This window comes from Sinocyclocheilus anshuiensis, unplaced genomic scaffold (genome assembly GCF_001515605.1).
Source record: "Sinocyclocheilus anshuiensis isolate Anshui unplaced genomic scaffold, SAMN03320099.WGS_v1.1 scaffold506, whole genome shotgun sequence".
Taxonomy (NCBI): domain Eukaryota; kingdom Metazoa; phylum Chordata; class Actinopteri; order Cypriniformes; family Cyprinidae; genus Sinocyclocheilus; species Sinocyclocheilus anshuiensis.
The window spans coordinates 371,083-392,892 of NW_015544144.1; the positions used below are offsets into that span (position 1 = coordinate 371,083).

Sequence of the window (21,810 nt, forward strand, 5' to 3'; positions counted from 1 at the left end):
CCAGATACAGATCCCCTGTAAAGACCTTGTCTCAGACGACCACCGGGACAAGACCACAGGAACCAGATGAGTCCTCTGCACAATGTGACATTGCTGCAGCCTGGAATTTAACTGCTGGTTCGTCTGGTCAGAGGAGAACTGGGCCCCCGACTGAGCCTGGTTTCTCCCAAGGTTTTTCTCCATTCTGTTACCGATGGCGTTTTGGTTCCTTGCCGCTGTCGCCTCTGGCTTGCTTAGTTGGGGACACTTCATTTCCAGCGATACCGTTGACTTGATTTCAAAGATACTATTTAAACTGAGCTGGATGTTGACATCACTAAATTCAATGATGAACTGTCTTTAACTGAAAAATTAGTGTTTACTATTGTCATTTTGCATTATTGACACACTATTTTCCTAATTAATGCTGTTCAGTTGCTTTGACACAATCTGTATTGTTAAAAGCGCTATATAAATAAAGGTGACTTGACTTGACATTCTCTGTATTGGTATCCTTGAAGCTCTCTCTCTCTCTCTCTCTCAATCTCCTGTCTTCTCTCCTTTTAATCTTATCCCTTATTCCTCTCTCTTCACCCTCTCTCTCTTTCTTAGAAATTAAGTGGCAAAGAAAAATATTCAAGAGGTCCAGATAGTAGCAAATGTGATTAATTTCACTGAGTCACCAGTATACCGTATGCATACACATACATAATGCTTCAATAGAGTGGAGTGTGGTAAAGAGACAGTGTTGAAATGAACTTCTGAATATTGTATAAAGTGTTTGCACACACGGTACAGATAATGGAGGGGGTTTTATAATGCAAGAAATTCTGTTGTTCACCTTCTGAAGCAGTACAAATATTAATAGTATTGTTTACACCATTTTCAATTAGTTTTTCATCACACAACAAATAGCATGACAAGGCAAGATTCGCTATAGAAGATTCAGTGGTGTGTTTTGGACAAAAAACAATTATGCCAAATCCATTTTTTAATGGAAATATGCACATGGCATCCACTTAATAACATTGACAGAATATAACAGTAAAATGCAGGTTAAACATCTCTCAAGTCCGTTAAAAAGCACAAGCACTCTGTCAGCCCATTTATAGATTATTGGCCTGATAACCCATAAATAAAGATATTTGGTAGCACTATTCAAAGTCAGTTTCAAAATCTACTGACTGCATTGGCAATAATTAATAACCTTAACAGTTTGTTTTCAATTTTGAATGTTGAGTAAATATTAAGTAAAACATTAATACAAAGGGGTCATAAAATGCAGTTTCATATTTTAATATTATGTTTCTCAAGGTTAGTTTGTACCAAAAAAAGTTTAACTATTTGTAAAAATTCTAATTTTTACATCCTCACTCTGTCAAACAATTTCAAGGGGCGTTACCTCTTGCAGAAATGGAAGTAAACGCCCACTGTCATTGGCTAACTTCACTGCACCGTATCCCCACCCTCCTTTACAGCATGTTGTCTGTTTTGATACTCTAAATGGCAAGCGTTTGATAAAGCCATATATGTGTGAGCCCAAGTCGGATCTCAAGGCAGAAGAAAATAGAACAATGCAACCATTTGCAAAGCAAAGGAACTTAAATATAAGCAAATATTTATGTATGGATTACATACACTAAAAAATATATATTCAACTCGCATAATAAAAATATTCAACTCAATCAAATATTCCTGATCTGGATATGTACTAATTTTATCAGCAACACTCAAACAATGATACATTTGGTGTCATGATAGCATTAAACGCTGGTTTGACATTCATTACAAAGACACTGTAAGATTAAAAAAAATTAAATTAAGTGACGTCATGATTGTGAATCACGATTCTCCTGAATCCGGGCGTTGAAAAAGGGTAGAAAATAAAAATTAATTATTTTAAACTGGGGAGTAATTTCTTCTGCCCATAAGTCACTTGCTCTTTAGATATCAGTGTCAGTGTTGGCTAAAAGCAGTCCACCACTACTACTAAATGATCTGTACTGTGGTTGTGCACAGGCAGTGAAAAGCCAATATGGGTGTTTGTGTGGATTTCTGTTCTGTTGTCAGTCTCCAAACATTATCGTGCAGTCACTGTATGTACAGTATGTAGTCTCCAGATGGGGAAGATGAGTAATTACAAAAAACATTTTAACAACAGCAGTCTATTCCTCACACAAAGTGTGTGTGTGTGTGTGTGTGTGTGTGTGTGTGTGTGTGTGTGTGTGTGTGTGTGTGTGTCTCTCTGTTCTGCAGATATCAATGACGTTCTAGAAATTACATATTGCACGTCTTTTTTTATTTTTATTTGGGATAATTATTGGTAATCCAGTGTTTCCCATTCATTAACTAGACTGTGGCAGCCCGCCACAGTTTCATAATAAACCGAAGATATATTTATACGTATAACATAAAAGTTCTTTAACGTTGTGTTTCACGCCATTGCTTTGGCAAGTATCGGTCAAACGAATTAAAACCGAAAGCGTAATAAGACTTATCAAGTCTGTTTGCGCTGCTTGTTTCAAAGTGAAGCACGCACATTGCGCAGCATACGCAATCGGCTCGTGATCCAGTGTTTTCCGCGTCTCAGAGCGGCTCCGTTCACAGTGAATGCAGTGAACTTCGTTATTGAATGTGCTGTGAGTTTAGCACGTTTGGGAACGCAACGGCCACCAGTTATGCATAATTTGCACATTTGCATAATTTTCAACATTTTAATGGGCAAATGTTTACAGTATTTCATTAAATTAGTAATGTTTGTAAACCTGTTTTCACAGAAGCTGGAGTTTTCCGCCAAAATAAAAGCTCAAGGGTTTATCTCTTGCAAGCATGGCCTAAATATTAAATATGTTTAGTTGTTGTAGTAGTAGCAACAAGTGCTAGTACAAGTAGTAGTAGTTTTGCAAAAACAGTTTAATGGCAAGGAAAAATCTTTATGGCCATCAGCCACTGGCAGATGTGAAAGTTAGTTTTAGGCCCTGCTTGCAAGTGTAAAAATGAGGACAAAAGTATTGCAATTTCCCCACAGTAGAGTAAGGTAAAATAATATACCTGAAAAAAAATTCATTTATTTCACAGTGCAATTGTTTTACAATATATGGCTATAACTGTCATAGGAATAATAATATACAATTATTGTTATTATTATTGTTTTATTCTAATTTGCTTGGCTTCCAAATTCACCAGTGAGACTGAGACACTATATCACAACTAAAAAGAGGGTTGAGTCTCCTTTAAATTTCAAGAACAAGTACATTCACCAGCTTTTTTCTTTTATTTTGCAAACTGAACCTGTGTTGGAGCTCTTAATTTTGAACTCTCAAAGTGCACCAGATTTATGAATTTAACTTTAAAATGTACAAAATTTTCTTACGGGGGGGATCGAGGACCTAGAGGGATCGAGGACCACCCACCACAGTCTCCAAAATCCTGTGGGAAACACTGTAATCTGAGTAGCAATGTGAGTGGAGTACTTTTACATCCTAACCAACGGATTGAGCTAAACTTTGCAGGACAGTGGACTAGACTTGCCCATACCTGATCTAAAGTGATTCATATCTGCACATTTTGACACAATGCTATTAACATTTACTCACTGACCTAGTGACCTTCTAAACTTTTAGTAAAGAGCAACAGACGCAAACCTTTTGAAAACCTTTAAGAAAATGCCACACTGGCCGCATCTCTCCCATTTAAAGGTACGTTTACACCGACAGCAATTTCGGCAAAAAAGTTTGCCGTAAGCAGTTGTATTGTGGATCATAGTAATGTCATAATGTCTTAGTAGACATTCCTAATGCTGAGTGCCATAACGCTACTGGTGTACAACTAGTCATAGCTATTGAACATTTGACCAAAAATGGAATTTACTGTTAAAAAAAGACATGTCATACCATTTTGAAAACAAATGTGTTGTCTTTCTACAAATCAATAAATATATAAATAAATAAATAGCCTCATGTAGGAGAAACCATTTGTATATAAATGTCTACTGTGTCTTCATTACCATTGGTAGTCAGTAACATCATGTCACTGTTCATTTGCTGAAAGTGTTTCTTTCTTTTCTTCTTGTTTCTTTCTGGGTAAAAATCGCTGTCAGAGTGAATACCCTTACGGGTGGTACTTTGTGTGTCCATTGGCACAGGCTGTTTAGAAATGTATTAAATCATTCTTGTTAAGCTCTTGTTAAGTAAATTTTTCATTTTACTTTTCTACATTCTGTCAGTGATAGTTAACTCAAGTCACTGTATCTGCAGACGTAAAACGTTTAATGAAACGATGACAAGCACTTCAGGAAGCCAAATGTATTCAAGGCCGTTTAGTCTCTTCTAAATTTAGTCCTCTGGTTGTAGGATAATCTCGGAAGTAGTTTAGAAGAAGTTGTTCTGAACTGACACAATGCTGTCTAACGTTTTTTTTTTCTTTTAAGGTTATTATTTTTTCAACCTCGTTCATTAAAAACTTCCGTATTCACCAATTAATTATAAATACGACAAATATATAAACAAAGAAAGAGCATATTCGTAGTCTAAATGATTATTTTGTACATTTTCCTGAATGTGTCCCCCAGCTTCCTCTTATTTTAGCTGTATTCCTTTACAGACCATTTGTAGCTTTCTTTGGATAGCCCAGGATACTCTGAGTGAACACTGATTTTCCATCCAGCCTCAGAGAGGTCAAGACTGCACTGTAATATTTTATTGGAGTCTCAAATTCTATTCCATTTCCTATTTTCTTGGTCTTGAGGTTTGTCATATATCGTTTTTTTATTTAGTGCCTAGATTCATGTTACTTATGTTCCAGTGGAAATTAATGTCAGTGATTGTGTATCAGAGACCAAGCAAAATGATATCAATAGATAGGTTTATACTAGTTTGACAAATGATGGCATTTTAGATTATTACATAAAAGCTTTTATTAGCTCCACAGTTCCATTATCTGGTTAACAATATAATCATTACAACCAATATTAACCAATATAATCAATATTAACCATAGCTAAAGAGCTATTTAGGCACTGTTTTAGTCTTTGTAATATCTTGCCAGTAGAAATTCAATAAATTAATAAAAAGTTCTGTCATGAAACTTTAGATGGTGTAGGCTGATTCTAACTCAATCTGATATAATGACATCATTATTCACATGAAGCAGCTGATTGGTTTCTTTTTGCATCAGCAGCCAATGAGCTTGCTTCTTAACATTCAAATACTTGGCTAGTTCTTGCTGTAGCAGTTGCAGCGCACTTCAGAAACCCTTCACCTTCCCCAGCTCCACCTGTATAGATCTGCCACAGTCAGGGGCGGAGCCATCATTTCAGAAGTGAGGGGGACAGAAATGTCAAATGTATTTTTTTTGTCTAAATTACATGTTTATTTATTTATTGATTGATTGATTTATTTATTCTTATATTTTACTTTAATTGGCTAAGAAATCAAATACACTGCTGGACAATGACCAATAATTTGTATTATATAGCTATTTTTTTCCCAATACTTCCCTAATGACAATTTTATGATTGGTTTATATACTACAATTTTTTTTTGTTCTACTTTTTATAACAGAATAAGGCAGAACATATATTTTATAGTTTCTATAACGTAATAAATTGTGTGTCAATTAGCACTGCGTTATTCATATACTTTATGTATTACTGGACTTGAAAAACACACATATTGTACCAGCTGCATGCCTTTGTCCATATTAGGGATTTCCTGCACATCATAATTCACTTCTATGAGTCCGTTTTGGACTTTCTACACAAGAGCGCCCTCCGGATTAGAGTATAAATGAAACATACACTGCATGAAAGTGTTTAGCGCTCCTTATTATATACACATCGCCTCATTTTGGATACGAATAAAACATAAGGTCATGCATAGACTATCTTGTCTTTTTTAATTTAAATCTAGATTTATTCACACTGGCTCTTAAAAACCTCTATGTGAACACATTTGCCCGAAAAAGTGCATAGGACAAATTTACGTTTTATTAAATGTGGTGGGACACGTCCCCCACATATTCTACGCCCATGGCTATGGGGTGATTTCATGTATGCTATACTATTTCCTTCATGCTCACAGCAGCATGTCTGTGGATGTATTGGCAGTAGCGAGTCTAGGTACTTGATCTGCCGAGCAGCAGCAACGTAGCAGATCTGCAAAACCAAACACATTAACATTGCCATGTATATTACCATGCTAAACTCTACGAGAGCTGTTATGACAGAAATGCAAGTCAGTGCAATAGGTAATGGTAATAATAGCATGCAGTATAACAAACAAATAAACAATAAATAAATAAAACTATTCACTATTCGGATGTTGAGATGCTCTGAAAGGTGAACTTGGGCCACAGTCAGGGGCGGAGCCATCATTTCAGAAGTGAGGGGGACAGAAATGTCAAATGTATTTTTTTTGTCTAAATTACATGTTTATTTATTTATTGATTGATTGATTTATTTATTCTTATATTTTACTTTAATTGGCTAAGAAATCAAATACACTGCTGGACAATGACCAATAATTTGTATTATATAGCTATTTTTTTCCCAATACTTCCCTAATGACAATTTTATGATTGGTTTATATACTACAATTTTTTTTTGTTCTACTTTTTATAACAGAATAAGGCAGAACATATATTTTATAGTTTCTATAACGTAATAAATTGTGTGTCAATTAGCACTGCGTTATTCATATACTTTATGTATTACTGGACTTGAAAAACACACATATTGTACCAGCTGCATGCCTTTGTCCATATTAGGGATTTCCTGCACATCATAATTCACTTCTATGAGTCCGTTTTGGACTTTCTACACAAGAGCGCCCTCCGGATTAGAGTATAAATGAAACATACACTGCATGAAAGTGTTTAGCGCTCCTTATTATATACACATCGCCTCATTTTGGATACGAATAAAACATAAGGTCATGCATAGACTATCTTGTCTTTTTTAATTTAAATCTAGATTTATTCACACTGGCTCTTAAAAACCTCTATGTGAACACATTTGCCCGAAAAAGTGCATAGGACAAATTTACGTTTTATTAAATGTGGTGGGACACGTCCCCCACATATTCTACGCCCATGGCTATGGGGTGATTTCATGTATGCTATACTATTTCCTTCATGCTCACAGCAGCATGTCTGTGGATGTATTGGCAGTAGCGAGTCTAGGTACTTGATCTGCCGAGCAGCAGCAACGTAGCAGATCTGCAAAACCAAACACATTAACATTGCCATGTATATTACCATGCTAAACTCTACGAGAGCTGTTATGACAGAAATGCAAGTCAGTGCAATAGGTAATGGTAATAATAGCATGCAGTATAACAAACAAATAAACAATAAATAAATAAAACTATTCACTATTCGGATGTTGAGATGCTCTGAAAGGTGAACTTGGCCTTCAGCATCCACATCCTGATAAATAAAATCAACTCCCGACATTTTCACTCAAATACTATGCAAGTAAATTTGGTTTTAAATGCTATTTCATGTTAACTTTAAAATGATGCATGTGATGAGCACAACATGACCATAGAAACTACTTTGTAATGCTAGTAGAACTTTGTAGTGCTCATTAGGCACACAGAATGTTCCAATTTTACCACAAAAGCTCAGTGGTATTAGTTTTTTCTGTATCCATTCCATGACGCCATGTGCCCACTATGCTATACAGAAACAAGCAATTACTGTGATTGGGCGCAGATAGTAGAGATGCACATAACTGCTCATACACGCCAGTCTAACTCTGCTGAAAATGTACAGTGGTACCCTTATCTGGCTGACATGTAGCCTAACCATCAGCACGAGCCTTGCAAGGGATTTCTGATAGACTATGAGAAATCTCTCCCATAGTTCAGTTAAGCTTCTTCGCACTTGGACGTCAGACACATTAATGTTGAAGACAATGAGTATTATTTTCAGGAAGGGCAGGCTAAGAAAAGGAAAGAACAAGAATGAAAAAGACAGTTAAAAAGAGAAGAAAAATTCAGTGGGTTGGATCATAATGTAACTTAACGCTGAAAATTAAATTAGAGATTTTTTACTTGCTGTCACAGCAGTGAAAGTAAGTCACAATTTGAAGACACGTGACTTTAACCTTGGAAAGCATACAAAGACATGAAATAATGCAAGTGATTTCAAAATGAACATAAGCCTTAGAAACCTCCACCGAGTGTGTCTACAGGCGTCATCAACCTAGAATCTCATTGACGATGTTGATGGTTCCGGGCTTAGTGACGAAAATATGAGGATAAGTTGCTGAATCTGGTCGCTATAAAATAATTCAACATAATAATGTAAATCTGTGAAAATATCTTGGAACTCTCCAGTTGATCCCACAAACTCCGATCTCGGTCTCTGTTAGTTTGATCTGACGCTTCTGCGTGGGCTCTTAACTAATGATTCACTGGAGCTTTGCAAGGACCGCCTCCCTCCCTCGTTTCCATGTTGCACACGGTAAAGTGAAAAGGAACACTGTAAAATCCAATAGTTTACCTTACTTAGATTTAATTAGTTATACTTGTAAGTGTTATACTTACTAGGTTTTATTAAGTTACAGCTACTTTCAAGGCAAATAAAACAATTTACTTACTGTTTTGAGTGACACTTAGTTCAAATATTCAAGTAGCCACAAAGGAACCAATGATATTAATAAACCAGTGAGAGGCAGCAGTGCACTAAAATGTTGCTAATGTGCAACATAACAACAGAAGAAGAAGAAAAGAAAGAGTCTTAATAGACTTTTCACCCATTTCCTCCATGTCTGCAGTTATCTTTCACTAGTTGCATTCACTCGTTTGAGTGTTGAATTTTCAATACAACTGAAATATTTGAGAGAACATCACATAAGCTAACTTCATAAATTGATGTTGATTTTTCTAAAATGTTTTTTTTTAACTCACCATTATAGTGATTAGCGTTCCCTTTGGTTGGCCACTTGGAACTTCATTTAGGTTACTATAATTTTCTTCTTGTTAATGCAGTCATTAAGTCAGAGTTATTTGATTTCAAGAGAAGAAAAGTAGTAAATTAATAGCTTTTAGATTGTGGTTTATCTTCTAATTAAAGCATTAGTGTATTTTATTTGTGTGTTTATTAATGACATTTTTCAAATTTCATTTTTTATAAATACTTTGAGATGCTTTTAATTGGGTTTATATAATCCTTAAATAGTGTGTTGTAATATGCTAAAATCACACAGAGACTTAAACATTCAGCACGTGAATCACAACAATGGTAACAATTATTACCATAAATTATTCATTTATTTTCATTAATTGTAACAATAACCATTGTATTTGCTCTTTTTGTTGTGCTACTACTGACACAAGACAGCAAATAAAATTGTCAAATAAAATCAACAACTGCTAAGCATTTGTCAGTACAACATACTATTCCTATTTCACTTTACTTAGTTTTTTTAAGGCAATCGGTTTGCATGCTTTTTTTAAGTAAGCCCAACTAATTTGATTTTACAGTGAATAACTGAATACTTAAATCTGGAAATAAATACATGTGGGAATAAATAAATAAATAAATAAATAAATAAATAAATAAAGAAATAAATATATATATAATAAATAAACACATGAATAAATTCATTTAAAAATACGTAAATAAATAAACCAAATAAATATAAAAATAAATGAAAAATAATAAAAAATAATACAGAAAATAATACATAAAGGAAGAAGGTAATAAAAAATAAATACAGGATTACATTTTATTACAAATTAACTATATATGTTTTTGAATCCATTTATTTATTTATTTATTTGTTTGTTCGTTTATTTATTTATAATTTCTGCAGGTTTGGTCCTCCATACTTTACTTGCTAATAAAAGTACAAGCTATCAGTTTCAGTTTTGAGTGAACTATCCCTTTAACTGTATTAAGATATGAAAACTTAGAAAAATATCTTAAGGAGAGGAAAGTAAAAATATTTTTTTCTTCATTCAATGTAAATATATGGAAAATAGACATACAGATATTGGGTAATACGTTATATCACAATAACGAACATGCTTGGTATTGTTATAGTGGGCACTTCAAAATTACTGTGAATAACTCTATTACAAATTTAGATTTTTAGAAAACATTTTAAGAATACTTTTCCATCAACTGGTTAAAATTTCAAACACTGCCCCTCTCAACTGGTCTATCTCCCCGACCTATTTAACGGTCTACTATAAGGTTAACTAATGAGTCTTTATTGTAAGGTGTTACCTATTGTTCTTTATAATTCTTTTGCACTTTAATCTGTTTATTAAGTTTAATAAGTTTATAAAATGTTTACTTATGTTAATTTGACATGATATAAGCACATTGTGAAACTCGTGCAAGAAGTGACGGTCCTATGTGCGTTCTCATCACTTCTCAGCCGAGATTCACAACAAGCTTGTCAGGCTTCACAATGTGCTGATATTTACGTCAAGCGTGAACTCATGAACCCATGTTTGACAGTTGGCCGGAAGCAATGGTTTATAATTTGAAATGTTTAAAATATTAGTATTTTTCTCACACATATCTATAGTTTTGCTTCAGAAGACATTGATTCATCCACTGGGGTCACATAGATTAGTGTTGTGCTTTCTTTGTGTGGTTTTTAAAGTGTCAACTTTGAGGGACCTATCCACTTGCATTACATGGACTTACAGAGATGGATTTTGAGATGGATACATCAGGGATGGCATGAGGGTGAGTAAGTGATGAGAGAATTAGCATTTTTGAGTGAACAATCCCTTAAAAAGGGATAGTTCACTGAAAAATGAAAATTCTGTCATCCTTTATTCACCCTCATGTCGTTCCAAACCTGTATGCACTTCCTTCTTCTGTGGAACACAAAAGAAGATATTTTGTAGAATGTTGTGTTTGCGGTAACGTTACGTGTGCGACTGAAGTGTGGAGAGGCTAAGAACGTGCATGCATACACGAAAACCTGAAGTTCATGCTTTGGCATGATTCATAAATGCATATAATGTCTCTAAAGGGATGCCACGGTGTTTTCAGAAGAACATTGCGGGTTTTACGCTAGCAGTAAATGCATGCTGTAGATTTATACACTTATATATGGGTAGCGCCAAGCGATTACACAGCTGTACCATTAAAAGCTCAGTTTGTTGGCCAACAATTTCATACAAGTTCACATAAAAACTCACCTGCTACCGACGTGGTCAAAACGAAGACAGAGACCTGTTTATGTTCGCACTTTGATGGTGAAGTCAGGTTTCCCGCTCATTTTTTTTTTACTGTATTTGGATTTACAGTAAATGAAAAATACTGTATTTTAATGGCGCCAAGAGGATATTTCCCATAATGCAACTTTAAAATACAGTAACGTACTGTATAACTGTTTTACAGTAAAGTACAGTTCATATTACAGTTAAATACTGTGTAATTTACAGAAATCGCTAACAGTGCAGCGGCAGACAGTGAACCTATGTTTGATCGATTTAGCCTTCTCAAATCATCACGACTTGTCTAAAATAAAATCTATAGACTATGGAGTTTTGGTTCCTTGCCGCTGTCGCCTCTGGCTTGCTTAGTTGGGGACACTTCATTTCCAGCGATACCGTTGACTTGATTGCAAAGATACTATTTACTCACAATATCAACAAAACATTACTACTTAACGAAATAAAACAAATCAAAAACAAAAATTATTTAATTATAATCATAATCTGTAAAGATGCACTTCTCTCTAAAGGCGCGTCTAATGAGGAGTTGGTGAGTCATGATCGACAACTTCATCCTTGCGACAACGAATCAAAAAACACTAGCTTATTAGTAAATAATTCAAATATCTCCTTACTATTTCCCCCTGACACATTCATGGTAAATATTTTTGCTAGGGCTTTGTGGTAAGCTTTAGCCTATTGCATGCATTTGAACACTGATCTCTTCACCTGCGCTGACGGCACGCTGGACACTAAACACCGTCGAGCTGCTCTTGACAGTTGTGGTAGCACGGTCTCGTGTTTTTTCCACCAGGCAGCGTGGCAAATGTTTTTTTCATCACTAATTGATGGATGTCTAAAATATAAAAATAAGGAGAAGCCTAAAACAGGCCCGAGGCCTGGCCCGCATCTGAACTATGACGTGAAAATTAGCTCGAAGACCGGCCCTTGGGGCGTAAAAAAGTCGGGCTGAAATGCAGGGCTCTAGTTCCTGGTTCTGTTGACACATGTTGACTCACGTGAGCCACCTGCTGGTGCAAGCGCAAATAACACCAGTCTACAATTATTCTCCTTAAATGCGGGATGAATTAATTACGATGCTTTCTACTGGGAAAAACGTTTTCATGTCTGGAAATTTCACAGTTATTTTGTTTTCAAAGAGGATAAAGGAAATAACATAGTTGTACAGAACTAGCAGAAAATGAGCATGAAAATGTAGAAATTAACTTGAGAGTCCCCACACCCTGGATCAGTCAATGAAATAAAGAAAGTTAGCATTTCACATTCATTTCGACATGTAGGCTTATTTTAAAATAGACTAATGTATATGGTGCAAATGTTTTAATGTTGTGTATAGCCTAAACTATATTTATTTTTACTTGTACATGTTAAAGAAATAAAAATAATAATAAAAATAAAACTGTAATACTAAACTGTATAGCCACTAGATGTCTGCATAGCCTTTTATATAACTCGGCAAAGGAGAAGTGCTCACTAACACAGATTTAGACAGATTTGTGAACAATATTTGAGAGAAATAGGCCTTTTGTGTACACAGAAAAAGTCTTAGATCTTTGAGTTCAGCTCATGAAAAATGGGGCAAAAACAAAATGTTGCATTTATAATTTTGTTCAGTGTATTTAGCCGTTCATAGTGTAATGTTCACTGTAGCGATGCAACTGATAAATTACCCTGCTAGAGTGGCGAACGTTGAAACTCTTGGTAAGTGATGCACGCTTAGAATAACTAAATGGACTTCTGCCCCTCAACTACCCTTTTCCCGCAACCCTGCAACACATTAACCTCCACACCATCACGCCAGCCATTGACGGCATGTTATTTGTCGGCACGGTCACATCTCTGAGTGCCACCATATCCTTCTAAAGCCTGTGAATAATGCATGTGCAATGAGCCGGAGGGAGAGAGAGGCTGGAGCGGCCATAAGTTTTGAAGCGATCCATATGGAAGGAGTGCAGGAGTGGCGCTCTCCCCTTCTTTGTCGGGTATTGATTTCATGTCACTTCGGACAGTTGCGTTGATACGGATTCCAAACAAAACAGACAACAAAAGAGGTTTGAGCTATCTGCAATCATTAACTCGAGATTGCACCACACAGGGGTGGGGTGTTTGTTTGTGTGTGCGTGACGGAAAAGAGGTTCTGCGGCACTTTGTCAGGGAGGCAAAACACAAGCAGCTCATTCATATGTAAAAGATGGATTGTTGTGAATAATAGTTTAATCCAGCCCTGCCTATTGGTACACGTGCGTGCAGCGAGGGATGGATGTGATGCGTGGAGTGACATTAGCTAATATGGGAGATTTGTCTGTGACAACTTTATCCATTAGCAAGTCTCCGGCCTGTGCTGTTGCAAAGCCGATTTAGAGTCATGTGATAGTATCGTTGGGCATCAGCAAGCCTGCAGACTCGTGGAGCGACAGCTGTGCTGATTCAGAGAGATACTCATGAGGTATAAGCATTCTGCTGCTCTGAAGTCTAAAGGGATTATGCCTAAACTTGGTCATGGCTCTTGCGGGCTCGCTATATTTTCGAGAGGGCACGCAATATATCCTCAGATACGCGTCATCTGCGTGGATTGCTTCTCTCTGCAGCATGGGGGGAAGAAGAGCAGCTACTTGAAGCTGGAATCATGCGACGAGGTCAACGTCAAAGAGCTACACTCTTGCCATTCTTGTGATTGAGGTCGCCTTGTTTGTATGCACGGAGGGTTTGAGCTAGTTTGATCTGCCATCCAGAATAGACTAATATAAGGACCTGGCAGTCAAAGTAAGTGTCAGTAGTCATTTAGACTTGGTTAACAACAAATTTGTAGCTCAGTGAATCTCCTAAAGCTTTCCAAGCAAGTATCTTTGAAGCTAGGGACAACAAGGACACAAGATGAAGAACCGTGTGTTAGTATTATGTTGTCTCCAGCAGTGCCACTGGTATGACAGAGTGAGTTTGATGATGGAGACAGTGAGTTTCTGGAAGAAAGCTTGCACCATTCCTGATGCTTATTAATATTTGGAATTGCATGATCCAATTTTCAGAAACTCGCCTAAATAATGTTAAGCACATCTAATCTGTGCTAAGACATGTTGGACATTTTTTTCCCGAAGATCGACTTTAATGCTAACATTCAACCTTGTTCCACTGGCTCGCTGTGCCTCATTTCTGGGATACTTTTCTGCATTTGGGGGGAAAAAAAGGTTTTATTTGCACATGCCTGGCAAGGCTGAAATTAAATTTACTTGGGTAGAGGCTAAGCAACAAAGGGCTATGGATCACAATAAAAGCATATCAAAAGCAAAGAACCCTCTCTGACTGTAAGGGAAATGGGTCAGCTGAATAAACAACACTATTTAAGTCTCTCTCTCACTTTAGTCAAAAGAAAATGTATTCAACAAACACCAAAGTAAATAGCACCATGAAGCATGCTGTAAAAAGGCCCTGGTTTGTCTATTTAATAGTCTTGTTTATTCTGTTTGTTTTTTTAATCTATATAAATTTTTTACAAGCATATAATGAGCCCATGTTTCTGGGACAGACCTACAAGCAGACGCAAAATTCTTGATGAAACAACATGAAGTCTCTCAGAGGACTGTACTGCACAAATTTCATTGCTCAGGGGGTCATACGTTTCTCTTGAAAATTACTTATAGCACTATTACTCAAAAGAACTGTAAGATCAACAATGACAGAATAGCTTGATCTTTATATTGAAATTAATTAGGTATTTATATTGAAATTAGCAATGCACCGTTATATCAGTCATCACATTTATTGTGTTGTATATGGTCTACAGTCAGCTTCTGTGTGTAATATATAATAATTACCTACCCAAATTAATTAAATCTTTAAAATGTAAAGTATATGAAATGCTTTGTTATACGTTAAAACAGTGACAAAATTCAATGCTCTCAGTTCATTTGAATGTAATTTTGTTCCCTAGCTGCACCTCATGCCACTGATAACAAAACACTGTGAGACAACAAAGCTTCCTTTTGTAAAGAACAACTTGCACCTTTATTTAACAAACCTATGTTATAAAAGGCAACTAAGTCATATGAATTTGCATTGTTTTGTTTTAGCATTTGCATTCAAAAGTAAATGTAGCTGTGATCTCACAATAAATAGTCAAAGCAGCAAATTATTGGTGTTTGCCTTTAAGTGTATGGTAAGATCTGTGCATCCCTGGAAATATATTTGACTTTGAGCATGGTTTGAGATCTCTTTTGAAAGATACTATTAGAGGCTACAAGGATTTTATTAGGACAAAAAATCTGAGAAGGAGATTTATTGAAGATTTAGTGGTCATGCATTGTTGTTTCCTGACCTGCAGGATTTTTACATCGAAAACGGTCATAATTCATAACTAAAATGCCATATATTTTTTTAGATCTACTACAGTGTGAAGCTGACTTTAGTTATTGACTTTAATTACCAATGCATAAACAGTAATCCATCTGCAAACATCAGTGGCACATGAACAGCTCTTAAATTAAGCAGGCAAGTATATAAATACATAAGCAAATAAATAGGTAAATAAATACAATAAAAAAAAAAAATAGTACCTGACAAAATTTCTTAAGTGAAAACAGAGGTGTAAAATACAGATTCCAGTAAGTCAAACTTATGCATGGCTTTTTAACATCTGAAATCATCTTCTAAATGGTGGTTTTATTTTAAATGGTGGTGGGGACGTGATAGATGTTCCAGGAGACTGGTGCTGTGATGTCACACTAAATAAAATTCAGTACATTTTCTATCTGCTGACATAACTGGAAAATTAATTTCTGCTTCCAAAGCAAGGACCTCACATTCAGTGACCCCTACTGAATATCGTGTGTGGGGGGCGCACTAAAATTAACGGCTGCTATCCCTCCTCTTTCATCTCAGATGCTTCTTTCTTCCCTCTCTTATTATCTATCTCTCGTGCATGTGTTTCTCTTTTGCTTATGTCACTGCCAGATGGAATTGGTAGATTCCAATCAATGTTCTTCTTTGACTAATTACTCTGACAAAGGTGGTGAGGATCCAGATGAATAGATGCCTGCTGAGCATGCCTGGCAGCACACACGCAGACGCTGTATCAAGAAACATGCCAAATATATCTTCCTAAGCAGCTAGAAATCTGCAGTATAATGATTCTCTATTAAACACTTACCAAGAGATGATCTGGTATGATGGCTTTGGATTTAGGCCACTATTAAGGCCTAATATGCTCACTGCAAAATAATTTTTGTTCTTCGTTTGAGGGTGAAAAGACGCTCCAAATGGCTGAACAATGATATACTGTTTGCATTTATTCCGATGCCACCCACACTGCATACCCCAATGCTGGTATATAGATGAATATATAGAATATTTAAATATGTGCCGTGCGCTATCCTCTTAATAACATAACAAATCCACAACAAACAATGACAGCTGTGACAAAAGAGCAGTTAAGAAAGCATCTGAACACAGAGATGTGGATATGTTTATGCCAGATCTGCATTTCGAAGGATGTTTAGGATAACGAGGGACAAGACGAGACACACCTGACATCAATGAACAATCAACGTGAGGGAAAAACTTGGTCACGGAGCACATGGGGAGGGAAAACACAACAAAGATAGTCCAGGGGCGTGACATTACTCACCCCTCCCGGAAGGAGCGTCCCGCGCCATAACAACAACAGAAGGAGGGATGGGTGGGAACTTGGGAGGAGGCTCAAGAAAGGGACGGACACCCGGGAGGGGGCTGGCAGACAGAGACCAGGGAGGTGATGAAGGAGGGAGGAGCCAGGGAGGAGACAGGAGTGACTTGGAGCAGGCATTGCCAGGTGGGACCCAGGGCACAGCCGAAACATCGACCCACGGTGGAGCCGACGGAGGGAGGAGCCATGGTGGAGGAAGGGCTGACAACTCCAGGGGGCCGACCAATGGCGGCGGAGCAGGTGGCAGAGGAGCCCGAGGTGGAGACGGAGAGCCGATGGGCCAAGGCGACACCGAGGATACAGAGGGCCAAGGCGGAACACATGGCTCAGGCGACCAATATGGAGGCGGAGATCCAGAAGGCCGCAGTGGAGCCATAGCGACAGAGGACCAAGAAGGAGCCGAAGGGAAGGAGGAGCCTGACAGAGCCAGAGGGATGGAGGGATGAGGCGCAGCCGGAGGAGTGGAGTCCCGAGGTGACGGATGGTCAACGACAGACCAAGGCCGAGCCAGAGGACCGAGGGAGCCCGGTGGAGCCAGTGGACTGATTGGCTGGATTCAGAGGCTGGAGGCGGAGACAGGGAATCCTCCAGCCACGGTGACGATGGAGGATGGCAGACCCGCGGAGCTCCCACCATACAGATGGAGGGCTGAGGGTCTCTCTGGCGATGGCTCGCCGGTCGCGGGGAGATGGTGGGCGGGGCTCTGGGTCTGGCTGTATTCTGGATGGGAGATAGACGCTCTCCAGACATCGGATGATAGCTTCTCTCCAGCTTAGTCCGGTGGTCTCTGGGAGCTCGATGGGGCGGTGGTAATTAGCCCCCGATCCAGAACAGTGAGTTCAGCGCAGTCGTCAAACGTCGTTAAAACGGTGAGCTGGCTGAACTCAACCGCATACTCCAACAGGGAAAGGTCCTTGCGGGCTAGGGCGGTTAACTTGGCAGCGAGGGGATCCATGGGGAACACGGGGAAAACAGAAAACAAACACTGTAAAAAACACAGAAAACAAACGAAGGGGAAGATGCAAATAAACTATTTTGAAGGTCGGTCACACTATGCTGTCGAAAGGAACGATGGAGACACGAAGTGGCATTAACGGTCTTTAATCATAGAAACACTGAGGACAATCCACATCAGGAACTGGAGCAAACACACGTAGACAACAAAGTAGACCCGACAAACACAGACTGAACAGACTGGGGCTAAATACACAGGACAACGAGGGATAAGACGAGGCACACCTGACATCAATGAACAAACTACGTGAGGGAGAAACTGAGTCACGGAGCACATGGGGAGGGAAAACACAACAAAGATAGTCCAGGGGTGTGACAGTTATATTATAATTACAAAATTATAATTACAACTTAAATTGCAACGAGTAGCTCTCCAGTGTGTTCTTGTTTTAATTGGTGTCTCATGAGAGCCGATGCGAATGCAGCATTAAAGAAGGGGTGTCTGAAGTAACGAAAGGGGTATCTTCACAAAGTATCTTCAGGTACACATTAAATGGCCCACATATTTGTCAGGAGCAAACAAACCTGTCTTTACTACAGATATGGAACTAAAATCTACCAATCAACCTACAGAGGGCAGAGTATTGAATAATATTACTTATTACACGGCTCTGTGGAATGCTTGATTCTGATTGGTCAGTCGCAACATTCCGAGGTATGTTATACCTCGATAACAACCGGTAAAAGCTGATAACAAATAACTGATAACAATAAGCTGAATGTTTTGTACGCTGTAATGGATTATAAGATAACTAACAAACTGGTAAGATTTTAAGACATTTATGTCTTAAATCAATATATTTTATCGCCATAATTATTTATGTGGTGAAATGTTTTGTAATAAGTGTATGACTGCACTGTATCCCTTAAATGTCCGTCTAGTTTGAACTTGTCGCTTGCATGCAACTGCTGTCTTCACGGAAGCTTTGCATTCAAATATTTCAACTCAAATCAATATTTTCAGTCTAATTATTTACTTATGTGGCAAGTAGCCGTGTAATAACCTCTGCTTCGCATCGGGGTCCTGATCACCCTGTCGGGGGTTATTCTGTGATAACAATGGGCTTGATGTACATTATCCCAGACTTACTAAAGGAAAATTGCCTAGGCCAACATATTTGAAAATTTGCCTCTACATCCATTACATAAACACGCTTTAGAGCACCAAAAGTTTTAGATACACAATTACAGCTAAATACAGACAGGTTACCATGATACCACCACTACTTTACTATAAAACACATATTTTACTAACATAACGCTTATTTTGTCCAGAACAGATGCATAATATTATGGTAAGTTAGAACAGCCAGAACTGCAACCAGTGACAAAACAATAAAGCGAAATAATCAACTAATTACAACCAATTATCTAGCCCTCTAATATGGGGGGAAAATAACAAAAATATTGATATAGTAACCTAATATTAAAGGCAGGGTAGGTGATTTGGTTCAAAAACATTTTTTGTTATGCTGGTTAAAAGTCTCTTCACATCCCGATACCAATCACTAAGTTAAGTGGTCTAAATGTATTTCTATGTATTTATATTGTCTATGGAAGGTGTAGGACTATAAAATGTTCGTCCAATCATATTCCTCGGTCCGAGGGCTACGATAGGCTGTCCTACCTGCCTGTCAACATATGTATTTGCAAACCTCTGCGCACCCTGTTCACGTAGACATGATACGTCATCAGCACGTTCCATTACGCTATTGCAGACCGAGCGAGAATGGAAGGTGTTATTATTGTAATATTATGCACTTTGTACTGTAATGTTTTCTTACCGGTGAATGAGAAATGAGGTAATCTGACAGCGTTGCATTTAACCCTCCACCAACGCTGTCTCTCATCGTGTCTCTGGTCTGCCTGTGTGTGTTCATGTGTTTTGGAGGAGGCATGGCTTTGAAGAGTGATTTGCAGCGAGGGTGGGATCTTATGCTTTCAAAGCTAGCTTGCTATTGCTAGCCTCTCTCAAATCACCTTTCCTACATTTAATGCTAGAAAGCCAATGCAGTTGAGATTATTATTTATCTATTTTTTTTTTTAATCATTAAAATCCCTTTTCACAATCATATTGATTGAGGGGGCAGGACAGCCCGGTTGAGGGAGTGACGCCCAATCACACCCCTCTGTGGCTCTGGCCCTGTGTCTCAAACCAAAGGGCTGAACAAAATATTATTTGGCCAACACCAAATGAACCTCACAATTGCAAGATTTTGTTCGAAATGACATCACACCAGTTCGTTCTTCTGTTTTGCTTGAAGTATATCAGACCCTTTATGAACACACACTTGAGACACACTTGGAATGGGTGGAGAAAGATGTATGTCATGGCAGGGGTAATTTTTTATGATTTAATGCTGTACTTAATTTTTAGAAGACCACTATCTCTGGCTCTTAATTGCAAGCTCAAAATCCCTTTTTGGCCAAAATCTCTGTCTGTACGTACCTTCACAATTCTGACATGTACGAGTGAGCTAATGAGCAGTGAAAACTAACTGGCATCACTACAACGCAATCTAGGCTAAACACGTCTCGGAATCCCTCAGGTTCTTCCAGTGTGAGTTTCTTTCCAGGTTTATTGAGTCACACTTGTAACCAAGCCCGCTCCACCACCGAAAATCCAATTCATGGCAGTTTGTGTCAGCGATTTACAGCCAGCTACGGTTGGCACCAATGACATTTTGCAGATCGTAAAAGCCCTTGCACAGTAATACAACCTTATTAATGAATGTATTAGCTGCAATGCATCCCTAGAGCCTGCAACATGGGGAACAGAGAAAAGGTAGAGAGTGCGGCTAGGTGGGGATGAGTCATCCTACCTGGTTTGCAAGCTGGGGTCGAAAAGCATGAGGAAGATCCACACGCAGGGGATGCATGCTGCGTGCTTGCGGAGAATGCCAGCCATATCACTCTGAGTTCTGAAAGCCTGCAGAAAGAAGAGGGAAAGGAGGGTGAGAACAAGCAAAATAGTGAAGTGGAGAACTTTAAGAATATGGCATACAGGCTCTGTTTCTTGTGCTAATTCTGAGGGTCAAATATGAATGGTGCTACTCTGCTGCCTGCCATTGATGTGGACAGGTAATCTGTCGATTTGAAAATGAAATATCAATATAAATGTGCATAGGAATGAATGGTACCAATTATTAGCAATTCAGTACAAATACTGATAATTTTAGTAAAGCTTGCAAGTGCATACACAACGAATATAAGACATCTACATAAGCCATCTTCAGCATTTAATAATCGGTTCCTTCATGAGCTGGAATTTAAATTGACCGTGCCCCACAGGAAGTTGAAATGGAAGATAAATTAAATTGCAGGAAGTAGAATTTAATTGATTATAGTTCAGAGAAATTTAACAGGTAAGAGTATTTTGAGAACCTTGTTCCATAAAATGAAAGTTAACCTAATAACAGATTAAAAAGAATATAAATTAAGTACCAATTTCTACAGTGTGGCATTTCTAATAGATTCTTTTGTCTGTCTGTCTGTCTGTCTGTCTGTAAGGCCTATAAAACTTGTAGCACAGGCACTGTCAAGCAATCATTCCAAGTCTGAAAATGTTTATTTTCTAGGTAAAAATTCTGCATTTGTACAGTGTGGCATTTCTAACAGATTCTTTTGTCTGTCTGTAAGGCCTAAAAAACATTGTAGCACAGGCACTGTCAAGCCATCATTCTATGTCTGAAAACGTTTCTTTTCTAGGTAAAAATTCTGTATACTGTCTGGCGTCTTCAAATTCAAATTCAGAAACTACATTTGAATCGCTAAAACATTCCTGAAATATAAGGTATTTATAGCATAAGAAGGCATTTTTAAGTTAAAATATTGATTTAATAATTGGACAAACTATAATTACAATACAGAATATAAAAATAGTACATAAAAATTAGTTAATATTTTGCATATATATATATATATATATATATA

General features: G+C 37.7%; 1 protein-coding gene across 1 annotated transcript in view; it reads right to left on the minus strand.

The window, feature by feature from the left end:
• The window catches only part of LOC107695105 (gamma-aminobutyric acid receptor subunit alpha-3-like), a 197,728-nt gene that overhangs the window by 138,927 nt on the left and 36,991 nt on the right, over nt 1–21,810 (minus strand). Inside the window, exon 2 of the mRNA XM_016494913.1 lies at nt 20,700–20,806. Coding sequence (XP_016350399.1) covers nt 20,700–20,785 — 86 coding nt within the window. The 5' untranslated portion in view covers nt 20,786–20,806. The remainder of the gene's footprint in view (nt 1–20,699; nt 20,807–21,810) is intronic.